The 14,141-nt window shown below is 41.3% G+C and overlaps 1 protein-coding gene across 1 annotated transcript; it reads left to right on the forward strand.

Moving 5' to 3' along the window:
- The first annotated feature begins 9,308 nt into the window (after nt 1–9,308).
- Nucleotides 9,309–13,497, forward strand: LOC112841694 (septin-2-like). The gene is made up of 2 exons (XM_025905199.1): nt 9,309–9,313; nt 13,005–13,497. Exon 2 carries the CDS (start codon nt 13,120–13,122, stop codon nt 13,495–13,497), a length of 378 nt encoding a protein of 125 aa, XP_025760984.1. The 5' UTR covers nt 9,309–9,313; nt 13,005–13,119.
- Nucleotides 13,498–14,141: the final 644 nt, after the last annotated feature.

Here is a 14,141-nt window from a genome sequence, read left to right on the forward strand (position 1 = left end):
CTGCTCTTTTTGAAATGGCAGAGGTACAGTGGTGTCTAACAGCACACTGTGGAAGGCAAACATGTTCTTGTTGGATGAAACTTCATGAATCCTTTGTAGATTTGAGCTTTTGGAGCCTTTCTTTTCTCTTCAGGTGTACAGAGGCTGAGGAGGCAGGTGAAGCAGGTGGAGCTGTTGTAATGCTGGCAGAGGGTGTGTCTTAGTAACTCTGTGAGGTAGAACTGGATCCAACATTGTGGATGTGTTGATGTTGGAGCCATTAAGATTCTCTGCACACTGTAGGATTTCCCTGTGATTCACTGCGGGGGCATTTTGGAGTCTGTCAATGAAACTCTTCATATTTGTGTTTGACACCAGTTTATAGAAACAGACAAATGTGTCATGCTTTTGTTCGGCCTCCACAAATATACACATTTGTTCATTGGTTGGACTTTTTGGAAGGAGACACATTGAAAACCATGTTAATAAGATCTTGTTGTTTCCTGTGGATCCGACACAGAGAGTGGACTTCAGACAGAAAGCGTGGAAGAGATTTTAGAGGCCGTGTGTGGCAACAGGAAGTTTCTGTATGTTTGCTGATCTTACATGTGGAAAACAACACGTGATGTTTGTGAAGTTCTACAATGATCATTGTTCTGACAGCATTTTGAGTGGGAACAGTTCAAACTGAGAGTAGTGGGAGTTATTTACTGATTGAAACAAGCTGAATGTTTCTGTGCACGATGAAGATCAGCAGCTCAGCTGATCAATGAATTGACATCTATCAGTCATTTCATGAGATGAAGTCATCAGCAGACATTTGTTCTAACTGTGTGATAAATGTCAGAACGTCAGGGCTCTGCTTTAGTCACTACTTGATGATCATTGGCTCATTGTTGAATCACGTGGCCCAGTCTGACCTCTGACCCTTTGCTGCAGGTCTTCTGTGTTATCTCCACTTTCATGTCTGATCTTCTGCTGTATCGTCCAAAATAAACATCTGAATCATTTCCAACACTTCAGCAGATCTTTAGTTTGGGCAGCACAGTACAAAATAACACATATTGTACTATACTGCCCACTTCCTGATCTTATTGGATCTGTGTGTGAGGTTGGTGAAGGAAACACATGTTTACTGAGTGAATCGCTGCCATTAGGAACTAGTTTTTATATCACAGCCTACAAATCACACAGGACCATTTCTGCAAGTGAAAAGTCCTAATTGGAGGAAAATAATTGTGTAGTTTGTGCGACTGTTGTTTGTAAATGAAGAATTGTCCCAACTACATGTGCTGCTGACCTTTGACCTTTTCTTTAGGTGCACAGAGGAGTCTGTGGAAACATCCAGAACTGAGGCAGTGCTACAGATGTCTTCAAATAAAGTGGTGTATTATCCATGTTTTCTATGGATCACATCAATATCCTGATCTAACAAGCCCCCTTTTTGTGGATTTTAGAGCCTCTGACTTTTGCTGCGTCTGCGTCTCATTTCAAGCACAAGAGCAAGAAGTGGATGAAGAAATGGGGCGAGTGGGGTCAGTGTGGTGCATGTCAGCTGTGCTCATGCTTTCACAAAGAACATGTGTATTCATTGGCAGCATTAAGGTGCACTTTAGTCTTCATAATAATAAAGTATTGTGACTTTATTATTGTGAATCCTCACAGTCATGTTGCAGCTCTGCTTTGCTTTAAGAAAATGTTCTACCAGGATGTTACTTTCCTAAACGTGTTCTCCAAATGTTCCCAAAGACTTTGTTCTAAGTAGTTCTACATGATGAAACATTCACACTAAGTTTAAGAAGGACACACAAACACCATCTGTCCTTTCATCATGTGTACAAACGTGTTCAGATGTCAAATGTACCGTGAATGGATGCAAATGTGGATCGTTCCAATAAAATGAGACAGTTTTGTAAGTGGATCCCAGTTTGAAGTTCATTGAAACCTATAAGAACATGTTATTCAAACCAACTTTATCCAACAGGAAGAAGCATCAGGGGAACAGGAAACATTCAAACATGTTTACTGTAAGAACTGCACAAAGGAAGGAAACACAATCCTACACACGACCACTTTAAAATGGACATTTAGCTTTTCAAACATCAGGGAGTGCTGCAATAACAACACTGTGCCCATTCTGATCAGACTGAAAGATTTATAGAGATTTATCCATGTGCTGGAAAAGGATTTGATATCAACATATATGCAGATTAGTAGGAGCATTTTCTTCATATTGATTTAGAGTTCAGTACTAGGAATATGTAGAATTAACATCTGTGTACATGACGAGTGATGAAAACTTTCAAAGGACGTCAGAATTGGTGTCTCTATCTGTGACTGTCCCAGAGGAACCTACCTGAGGGATTATTAAAGATCTGTCTATCTAGAAAGACTTGCATTGATTCACAGTGTACAATTCTTTCTAATCTATTAACATGGACATCTTCCTCAAAATTGCTCTGTAATTGGAAGTGATAACCTTCATCTGATGCTGCTTTGGATTCATCTTCTGTTTTAGATCAACTTTGATCACTCAGAGCCATCTTAAGTCTGTTTGTTTTAACTTCTCACTCACTAAAATCTCATATGGTTTCAGATTTCAAGGTCAAAGCTGCTGACTGTCAGGAAGCTTCAGAGAAGATCAGACAAACATCATGAAACACCCCTCTGACCTCAGAGCTCCAATCAGAGCAGGAAGGATCCGTGACGGAGGCCCTGAGACCACACCCACACTTCCTGTCAGTCACTCTTATTGACAGCTGAATCCATCACGTGATCCTCAGCTTCCATCTGTCACATCATGACAGAAACACAGAGCTGAAGATGAAGCAGATCTACATGTGCCTGTTGATGGTTTCAGATGTAATCAGTGTCACAAATAATCAGATCAATAAATAAATAAATGAATGGAGACCAAATGTAAGTGTGAGGTAGATGTATGTGCAAAGGAGCTATGAGCTTGATATGCAAGATTACCTGATGTGCAAACATTACTGTTAAAATAGGTCAGTTGTTCAAGAGTCTGATAGCTGTGGGGAAGATGGAGTTGTTGAGTCTGGATGTTCTGGATTTCACACTTCTGAGCCTTCATCCTGAGGGCAGAAGTGTGAACAGTCCGTGTTGGGGGTGTGTGGGGTCTTTGAGGATGGAGGCAGCTCTCCTCTGGACTCCGCGATGGTCTGCAGAGAGGGCAGCAGAGCCCTGTCATCTTCTCTGCAGTTATTATCACTCTCTGCAGGCGTTTCCACTATTCAAACTATACCACAGATGAGAGGAAAGCACATGGTCACATGGTTTGTGTCTGATGTAGAAATAAACTGATGAGTGGTCCATAGCAGTGGTGCTGCCGTACCATGCAGTGATGCAGCTGGTCAGTGTGCTCTCCACAGTGCAGCTGTAGAACCTGCTGAGGATCTTGGGAATGAGTTTGTGAGGGATGCCAGGATGGATTGTAGCAGCTACAAAAAGAAAGTTATAGCTTGCCTTCAAGACCTTGAAAAGGACAAAATCATTGACCGCCTCAAATATCACCGCCTTTATCCAGGGGATGCCATACCCTGCATTTATGGACTTCCTAAGATCCACAAGGAAGGGGTCCCACTCAGACCCATAGTGAGTAGCATAAACTCAGCCACTTATAACATTGCGAAACACCTTGCTACCATCCTGGCACCTCTCGTGGGGAACACCCCACACCACATCAAGAACTCCACCGACTTCACCGACAAGGTCCAGAAACTTACCCTGGATCCAGATGAAACCATGGTGTCCTTTGATGTAGTCTCTCTCTTCACTTGCATACCCACCACGGAAGCAGTGGAGACTGTCAGAAAACGACTACAAGAAGACAGCTCCTTGGAAGACAGGACCAACTTCACACCCGATCAGATTTGCACACTGTTAGACCTCTGCCTTACCACAACATACTTCAAATACAACGAAGGCTTCTACAGACAAAAACATGGCTGTGCCATGGGCTCCCCTGTGTCACCTATTGTAGCCAACCTTTACATGGAGGAAGTGGAAAGAAAGGCTCTTGGCTCTTTTAAAGGGAGAGTACCCAGCCACTGGTACAGATATGTAGACGACACCTGGGTCAAAATCAAGACACAAGAAGTGGAATCCTTCACTGCGCACATTAACGCCGTGGATAAAAACATCAAGTTCACCAGGGAAGACACAAAGGATAACTGTTTGCCTTTCCTGGACTGCGCTGTGCACATTGAAGAGAATGGCAACCTCAACATTGAAGTTTACCGGAAGCCCACACACACGGACCAGTACCTCCTCTTTGACTCCCATCACCCTCTGGAACACAAACTTGGAGTAATCAGGACCCTACACCACCGGGCAGAACATGTTCCCTCCAAGCCTGAAGGGAAAAAGAAGGAACACACACATGTAAAGGAAGCACTGAAAACATGTGGTTATCCTAACTGGGCGTTCATAAAGTCAGCAAAGAGGCACAGAAAAGAAGATCAGACACCAGCGAGGGAGGATAAGAAAGACAGACGCAACAACATTGTCATCCCCTATGTAGCCGGTGTATCAGAGAAACTCAGGAGAGTTTTCTCCAAGCACGACATCCCAGTGTACTTCAGACCCAGCAACACACTCAGACACAAACTGGTTCACCCGAAAGACAAAACTCCAAAACACAGACTGAAAAACGTGGTGTATGCTGTACAGTGCAGCGAGGAATGTCCAGACCTCTACATTGGAGAGACCAAACAGCCACTTCACAAGCGCATGGCACAACATAGAAGAGCCACCTCCACAGGACAAGACTCAGCAGTTCATCTGCATCTAAAGGATAAAGGACACTCTTTCGAGGATGCCAATGTTCACATATTGGACAGAGAGGACAGATGGTTTGAAAGAGGAGTGAAAGAGGCCATCTATGTCCACTGTGAGCGACCATCTTTGAACAGAGGCGGTGGTTTACGACACCAACTGTCTGCCATCTATAATCCAGTTTTGAGTTCCCTCCCCAGACGCCTTAACGCCCACTCACATCCTGGGCCATCTGACCTCAGGAATTCACATGACAAGGTGGGGCCAGGTTTCACAATGAGCTCACCCGAAACCCTGGCTGATTAGGTCCCACACCCGCTTTCACACCTTGGCGCATGTGATTAGAGGATCACCAGGGGGTCCTTTGTCCCTCCTTGGGGGGATACTCCCACTGGGTTTAAATCTGGGACTCTCGGCCATTTGACCTTAGAACTGAAGAAGCTTCTCGGATGAGAGGTGAAACGTCTTCAAGCAACTCAAAGAAGTCCAGACGCTTTTCTTCGCAAACTCCTTTGACTACGATGACCTGGATGACTGAGAACCTTCACAGACATACAAATATAGGCCATTTACCATTTATACCATGTAAAATCTGAAATTCCAAGATGTTCGAACTTGCCTTGTAATAGTGGCCTCACAGAGTCTCTGGAATCTACAGAAAAACAAATCACAACAAGATGACATTCAGGAGTATAAACTGGTGTTTTGAAGATAAGTGCACAATGACATTGTGATTCAGCTTTAAAACAAAATTTAAAAGCATACCATCTATAGGGAAGGCCTCAACATCAGACTCTGCATGCAGGGGAGATTGCAAAGCTGTGTCGTTTGGAGTGTTCTGCCGGAGTGGCGAAAGGTGCCGGAAGTTGGGAGGGGCGTTATGATGCCTGCTGTCAGTGGGCTGGGGGGAAGACTGCAGAGTGGTGAGGGCTGTTTAGAAAAAGATAAATTTTTTAAAGTATTTAAGAATACAGACAACTTGTCCAAAAAGTTTCCATGTGTCACACACAGATATGTACACAGACACTAGACATTATTTTATTACCTGGTATTTTCACTCGAGGGGCCTGGGGAAACCGTTTTTTTGTGGGCTGCTCATCCTCTGAGTCCGTATATGTGTACAGGGGATTTGGTCTAAAGAAATAAGTAGAAAAAGTTCATAAGTAATTACGAATGTGCTTTTGGCATATTTTTTCCTAAAGTTAAAGTTTGATTTATAACAACACACACAGGAAACGGAGATGTGCAAGAAGGTGCAGTATACAATGAATTTTTGAAGTGCACAAGTGTACACGGCTTTGCATTTTTAAAAAGTTTACAAACTTACACTTTTTGGACTATATTAAGTGGTTATATTGCAGTATTCAAGCACCACAGATATGTACAAAAGACAAGATTATAAATTCTTAACAATCAAAGATATGTTTGTGAATAAAAAAAGTTTTACTTGTGCTTTCTTTTATGACTGGTCTGAGTTTCAGCTTCGGACTGAAGGTCAGACATATCACAGTGTTCACTTAGTCCTATGTGTGAAGGGACAGTTACTGTGTGTGTATATGTAAGCATTTAAACACGGAATATACTAAAATTAACAGTATTTTGTTTAAGTCTGCCATTGTAGGAATTCATGGCACCGAGACAAAAACGTGGCGCACAGTGTGACGTCAAAATTGGCGCAGACCTTTGACGCTGTGTTTTCTCCGTTTTTCTCGTCCACACATAAATGCAAAAATGGAGTTTTCGAAAATATCCACCCTGGCAGGCGTTTTTAGAAATCTAGATTTTCAGTGACCAAAAACGCTGTTTACGTGTGGACGAAAGGTGCAAACGCAATTGGTGAGCGTGCAACGTAAAGTTTGAATTGAGTGCGAATTGAAGCGGGTGCTCTCCAATCATTAAAAGTAACAAAGTCATTGAACACGTTTATACAGTTACCATTACGTTTATCAATCATATATCACAGATTTAGAATTTTTTGTAGTACTAAGCAACTACAGAGCGAAAGTCTGGGTCAAGCGCCGAGGCGACGGCAAGAACAAAGGAAACCTCGAAGCGTTAAAGCTTTGTAAGGGAATATAACGAAGAAATTATGAAACGAAAATGTTTTCTTTGTTGATATACTTTGTTCGCAGTGCAATTTATTTGTTGCCGGATTGTAAGTAGACACAATTTCGGGCTCCCACATTTTGTGGGAGCAATGTAAATAAAAGTAAAAAAACTTGTTAATGTACGACATTAGTGAGTTTTTTACTGTTATTCAAATGCAAACATGTAAATAACGTGTAGAAAACAAAATCATTCATTCTTACCTTATACTAATCGTGGTGCAGGCCAGTGCAGTGCAAACTGATGCCTTCTCCGGTCAATTCCGCTGAGAGTAAATCAAATGTCCCGCTCTACTGTACAAGACAATGGTTACCTGGAGGGATGTACCACTGTGATAGGGGTGCTATGGAATAGTCCAAGTGGTAGCAGCTTTAATTTTCCGCTCAACCATAAATCAATGGTTTTTCAACGTGATTGTTGTCACCTTTTCAACTATAAATAGATCAACAATCAACGATGACAGAACAACAGTGAATCAATGTTATTTCAATGTCAGTATCAGGTTTCATCAGTATTTCAATGTTGTTTCAACATTGGTTTTGTGTTGACATTTCAATCCTGACGATTCTGATAGTTCAGTTGGAAAATCAACATCTGTTCAATGTCTCCTTGCTATCTGGGAAGAGAGTACAAACATGTTGAGGGATTGGCTGTGTTAGTTCAGTGACAGATTTATTTGGAAAGAAAAAAAACATTTTCACTTGCAGTCAAAAACTAATGTGTAAGCTTCAATCAATTTCCTGTTGACTCCTAGGGGAAGCATAGGTCCGCAACAACACCATGCCAACGGACTCTGTTCTGGGCTGTTCTCTTTAGCTGGGTCCACGTCACATCCGGCGGCCTTCACTTCGCTCTCGACAGATCTTCTCCACGTCTGTTTGGGTCTCCCCATTTTCCTTTTCCCTTGTGGGTTCCAGTCCAGCGCTTGCCTTGTGATGTTGTCGAGTGGTTTTCGAAGTGTGTGGCCTATCCAGCCCCATTTTGTCTTCTTGATGTCTTGACGGACCGGGTTCTGGCTGGTTCTCTTCCACAGGTCTGTGTTTGAGATAAGCAGCTGTTTTTTATGTGCATTAAAGTTATATAAAAATTTAACAGTGCAAATGCTAATTCCTTGCTGACAGTTTAAAAAAAAGGCATTTCCAGTGGAAACTGGCCAACATATCCTCAGCATAACCATGTATAATATCCACAAAACATAAAAAGAGGTTATACACACACAATACAGTAATATTATGTTGAAGCACAGTACGTATCACTCCGCGAGGCTCTTGCCTATGATAGCCGTAATGCTCCGACAGTACATCAAGCGGTGCGGCTTCGTAGCTTAGTAAAGTCGGACTAAAACATTTGACAGATTTTTGAGATTTTCGAGCATAAAATCGTTTCGAGGTCAGTAAGCACAACCAGAATTCATACATAAGGCACACGGGATTATAAGGGGCACTGTCGATTTTCAGAAAAATCAAAGGATTGATTTTAAGTGTGCCGTATTTTCCAAAAAACACGGTAATAACGACGGCCTGCTAGCATGCGCTACTAAAAATAGTGCTTTGTTGTGTATCTGACGGATGAAAGCTAAACCAGTTCCACACCACTGAAGTTGCAGCATTTTTACAAACCAATTCTGGTTCATCCGTTTCATTTAACGATCAACTTTCGCTCTTCTCATTCTCCGTCGCTGGCACACGCTTTCCGCCATGTGCATATGAAAACAAAGGCACTGCCCATGCGCGTTTTACCCATAATCTATCGCGACATTTCATTTTCTTATTGTTGCCCGACATTCTACCGGTATTATCATGAACGGTATGATATGGCCCAGCCCTAGTTAGGACTCATTCAGAGGTGTTACTACAATGGAATGGTTTTATAAAATCCACAAAATAGAAACCATATTTAATGGTTAGAGTTAATTTTATTATAAATAATGTTAATGTTCTTATATATTTAAGCCATAAAAAATTTCCCCACATTCTTTACACCTTCCACGTGCTCTTATACAAATGCTATTATAACCCATCCATCCATCTTCTTCTGCTTATCCGGTGCAGCAGCCCAAGCAGAGAAGCCCAGACCTCCCTCTCCCCAGCCACTAAGGTGTTCCCTGGCCAGCCGAGAGATATAATCTCTCCAGCATTTCATGGGTGTGGCCCAGGGACTTGTCCCAGTGGGACATGCCTGGAACACCTCAGGGCCCAGGAGGCATCCTTGTCAGATAGCCGAACCACCTCATCTGGCTCTTTTTGCATGTGCCAATTATCATTCCTGCTGCTTAACACTCCATGTTATAAATTTTTTAGGCTAGAAAATGCTTATTTTACTGGAGAAATAATTAAACTAAAAAAAATGAAAATTACTTGTAGGCAATGTTCCCTCTAATTTTTCATGTGTCTGAGCGAACACACAAACTCCCTGAGCGATCCCTTGGACCACTGTGAGCGACATCAGACGTGTGCACTGTGGTCGCGCCAGCATCGAATCCATCCAAGTTACATGGTTTATTAAGATAATCAAATTACAGTGTTTACATTTATGTTAGACTACTTTTAAACTGCTTTAGCCCATTTACAATGAAAATGTAAAAAAATCTAGCCATTGGCCTGTGTAGTATGTTAACACTATTGGAAGTAAAAATAACTTGAACTCCATATTTGAAAACACAACTTTCTTTTTTCTTTTTTATAAAGCTCTGACTTGTATTATGAGTATGAGTCTGTGGTCTGGGAGAGAGTCCTGTAACTTTATGTCTGCAAAATATAGTATATAATGACCAATGTTGGGCAATTAATTATATAGTTACTCCTCAAAAAAGTAACTCAGTTTGGCAAACAAAGTTTTTTTGCAGCTATTTTTTTTAAATGCAGCCAAGGCCGTTTTAAATAAACATTTCAAACTATTTACAGAACAATCAGCTGTTCTGCATCAAATCTGATGCCACACAAATTATTTGTGCCACTCCAAAAAATAATTTCTGTCCACTATGAGATAAAGGAGAACAACAGCCTGATACCTGCAGGCCTGACAACAGGAGATGTATCACTGCTGTAACACTTGTAACATTCAGCAGTCGCCCTTGTTCTGACACACACAACAAAACTATTGACTGCACTACACACTAACTACACAAGATTTGCGCTAAACGTCTCAAATCGCTCACATCTCAAAACACCGCCGTCACTCCTAAAACTTCCCCCCGTTTCTTAACAACTAGATGCCACGTTGCCATATCATTTTTTGATTGTTTGACATGGTACTTTTTTGGACGAATAGGAAAGGGAGAGGGGGGTGGGGGTTCGTTTTTGCTCACAGGCTTTCGAGCCTTTTTCCTTATAAAATGCAGTTTTTACCGTTTCTTCCTGCAGTAAATATAAACAACGACAGTATTCAGGAAGAAAACCAAACATTGCAGATATTTTTATCATAACTCTGGTTTTACGTGGCCGATCAACACAATTTAAAAACTGGTATAAAGTCCACACTTTTTCCGTCAGTTGTTCCGTCTGTCCTGCTCACATCTCCAATGGTTGTACACGTTGTCATTAATGTGGCTTCACTCCACATCAGCCACGCCGCTTTGCTAGCTAAAACACCGGTGTCGGCACATAAGGACGCTGTCATAGCCTGTCAACCACAGTGATTAGCTGCGTATATACGAATGTGAATCACATCATTGGCTGGACTATGGGATAAGGTGGCATCGTTCTAATCCCATATGGGAGCAGCCAGTCACTCACTGACTAACACTGCAAAACAGAATTGTTAAAGTATTTATTTTAATTTCAATTCAGGTTAGATTTTTTTTGTGCGCAACACAGATTTTCTGTGCGCAGAGACCGTGCCAGCAGTGCGCAATTGCGCACGTGCGCAGCTTAGAGGGAACATTGGTTGTAGGCCACAGAATCCTGCGACATAACAAAATTCCTGCAATATAAATTTACTGATAGATCTACGATGTAGCAAGTCCACAAAAACTGAAACGTTATGTGTCATTCTATAGTTTGACCTATAGGAATACTGTAGTTAGTATGAATGTACTTGCACAAGTCATCAAGAATTTACTGTAGTCAGTTTTACTGACTCTGCTTTGCATCAGCCCAAACACCATTACCAGCTACTAAAAGAGATAGTTACCAGTGTTGCACAGGTTAAAAACATGAGCTTGTGAGTAGGGCTGCTACGATTAGTCTACTAGTCACGATTACATCAACTATCAAAATCATCGACGACTAATTTAATAGTTGTTGCGTCGTTTAAAGCTTTGTAAGATCCCGAAAGACAAATTGTGAATTCATACCATTACCCAGCCAATTCCAGTTTCCAACAATGGCAGCAGCTACTTAGTTTTAATGTCACTCTAATTATTCTTTCTGGGTCACAAAATAAACTTTTAACATATTTTCAGGCGAGAATGTAGCTGTTTAAACTTGAAATATCTGCTCGGTTTATCAAGACATCAAATATTTGTAAACGTGCTCCAACGTTTTCAGAGACGTCTTTTACCCACCAGCTCGATAGCTAGCCGGGGCGAGAACAGCGAACTCCCGGCACATCATTTTCAAACCCACCGCGGTCTTTCGCTAATCAGGTATAACATGATATATAAGTCACTTAGATAACTTAAAAATGTTATTGTTTGGCTTTTATCAGTATTTTTTATCAGTATTTTATTTGTTGTTTGTTTATTGTGAGTAAATCGGTTATAATTAAAGTTATAGTTTTTACACAGCTGAATAAACGTCAAACAGAAAACTGATTAAACTCAAATGTGATATGGTTGAGAATTTACTCGAGTGTCGTGTTATACTTCAGATAGCAAGGAGCAGACGGCTGAGTTTATGACTTTACTGAGACAATCTGCAAATTTCATTAATAGTTTAATAAACTATCATCTTGTCTTTCTATTTAGTTAGCACATACCTGAAACACTTTAAGCTGTAACCTAATGATAGTTAAATGAGAGCAAATGCATGCTCGGATGATAAGCTATACATTTTATATCCAATGGATGCATGATCTGATTAGTCAACTAATCGCAAAAATAATCTGTGACTAGTTGACCATCAAAATAATCGTCTGTGGCAGCCTGAGCTCAGGGTAAAAGAATCTTCAGAGAGTGACACATCTCCAAATCACAGCACTTTTAAATTTGTGTAAAGTTCTACAATTATATTATATTATATGATATGATAGGGCAGCACGGTGGCACGGTGGTTAGCACTGTTGAAAGTCCGGAATAATAGCACGCTACTAAAAGTCTTCCCAGAATAAAGTGTTTCATTAGTTACTAACACGAGTCAGCAGAGACTGACTCTAAAGCATGTGTAAGTCCTTATCATCCATAATTGGATGCAACCCAAAGCACCTGTCTTCAGAAAACAATAAAATGTCTTGGCTTCAATATTTCATATGTAGTCTTACAATTTTAAATTTAATATAAGCAGTAGTAAATAATTTGGAAAACTCTGCATTCTGAATTTATATTAAATATATTGTGTCTGTGAAGGTTCTCAGTCATGCAGGTCATCGTAGTCTAAGGAGCTTGGAAAAGAAAAGCGTCTGGACTTCTTTAAGTTGCTTGAAGACGTTTCACCTCTCATCCGAGAAGCTTCTTCAGTTCAAAGGTCAAATGGCCGAGAGTCCCAGATTTAAACCCAGTGGGAGTATCCCCCCAAGGAGGGACAAAGGACCCCCTGATGATCCTCTAATCACATGAGCCAAGGTGTGAAAGCGGGTGTGGGTCACAATCAGCCAGGGTTTCGGGTGAGCTCATTGTGAAACCTGGCTCCACACTGTCATGTGATTTCCTGAGGTCAGATGGCCCAGTGAAGCTGATTGATCTCTGACTCAGTTTCCTGTGAAACAAAGTTGTGACCTAAAATTAATTAATTATTGATTTCTAACAGACGGAGAAAATGACCTCATCTAATTTCTGCATTTTGATCACATAAATGTTCAGTTTTTGTCACCACATACATGTTTGCGTCTGCAGGTTTATTTCATTTATAACGTCACAGTGTTTGTAAAAAGTCTGAGCTGTACAGCAGCTGCATCACTACAGATATCAGTACTCATAAAGAGTTCTGTACTCACTCTGCCCTCTGATTGAAACTCTCCTTTTTCTCCAGGACAAGTAATATCTCACTGAAAGACATCATCTCCACAAGTGTGCTGATCAGTTCAGGACCTCCTGCTGTCTACCAGCTGAGACCAAAGAAACAGAAGTTTGGAACTCTGACGAGAATGACTGTTGGAGAAAAAAATCCAGGGAAGACAAATAAAACCATCTTACTTGTGGGAGAAACAAGAGCAGGAAAATCTACTCTGATCAACGCTCTGCTCAACTACTCCATGGGAGTGAAGTGGGAGGATGAAGTCTGGTTTCAGATCATAGAGGAGGAGGACAGAAGTCAGACAGAAACTCAGACATCAGATGTGATCGTGTACGAGATCTTTGGTTTTGAAGACAAAACTCTGCCCTACTCTCTGACCATCATCGATACTCCTGGATATGGAGACACCAGAGGGATCGGACATGATGACATCATCAGTCACAGATTGTTGGACTTGTTTGGATCACATGATGGAGTCCGTGAAATAGCTAGGTTTCATTTGACGTAGACGTGACGTCGACGTAAAGCGCGAAATTTGACTGGCGGTCGGAAGTGAAAAAGATAAGCGCAAAATCACAGACAGACAGTACGCAAAATGCCTATGTCCTGTTGTGTTTACGGATGCTCCAGTAGGTCGACCAGAGAAACCGATAAACGGTATTTTAGGGTACCAAAAATAGCCCAACGAAGAGGAGAAAAATGGAAAATTCTAACCGAAAAACGTAGGAAAAAATGGATTTTAAATTTACGTTTACAGTCGGGAGGAGCAGAGTCTGCCAATGCCCGTGTCTGCAGCGACCACTATACTGCTACCTTGTCGTGGTGGGGAAGCTTGAGTGCCTCAATGACCCTGTAGGCTATACCGGCGGGGGCTTCAAGCTCCTGGTAGATCTAATCAAGCCGGGCAGGTTGCAGGTGAGGGGTCAGACAAAAGGCAGTACTTTAATAAATGAAGAGTTCTATTCCAAAACGCTATAACAGCATTTAAAAGCCATTTCCTTTTTCATGACTAACATAACCATGACTGCAGAACCGTATACTGTATATCACACCATAATGTTATGTTTGCAAACGAACTTATTAGCATTAGGTTGTCGTTAAATTCTCGTTTACTTAGTGCTTTTAAGTTAGTAGTCTAATATTGACTTGATT

Source organism: Oreochromis niloticus, linkage group LG3, assembly GCF_001858045.2.
Source record: "Oreochromis niloticus isolate F11D_XX linkage group LG3, O_niloticus_UMD_NMBU, whole genome shotgun sequence".
In the NCBI taxonomy this organism is placed as follows: domain Eukaryota; kingdom Metazoa; phylum Chordata; class Actinopteri; order Cichliformes; family Cichlidae; genus Oreochromis; species Oreochromis niloticus.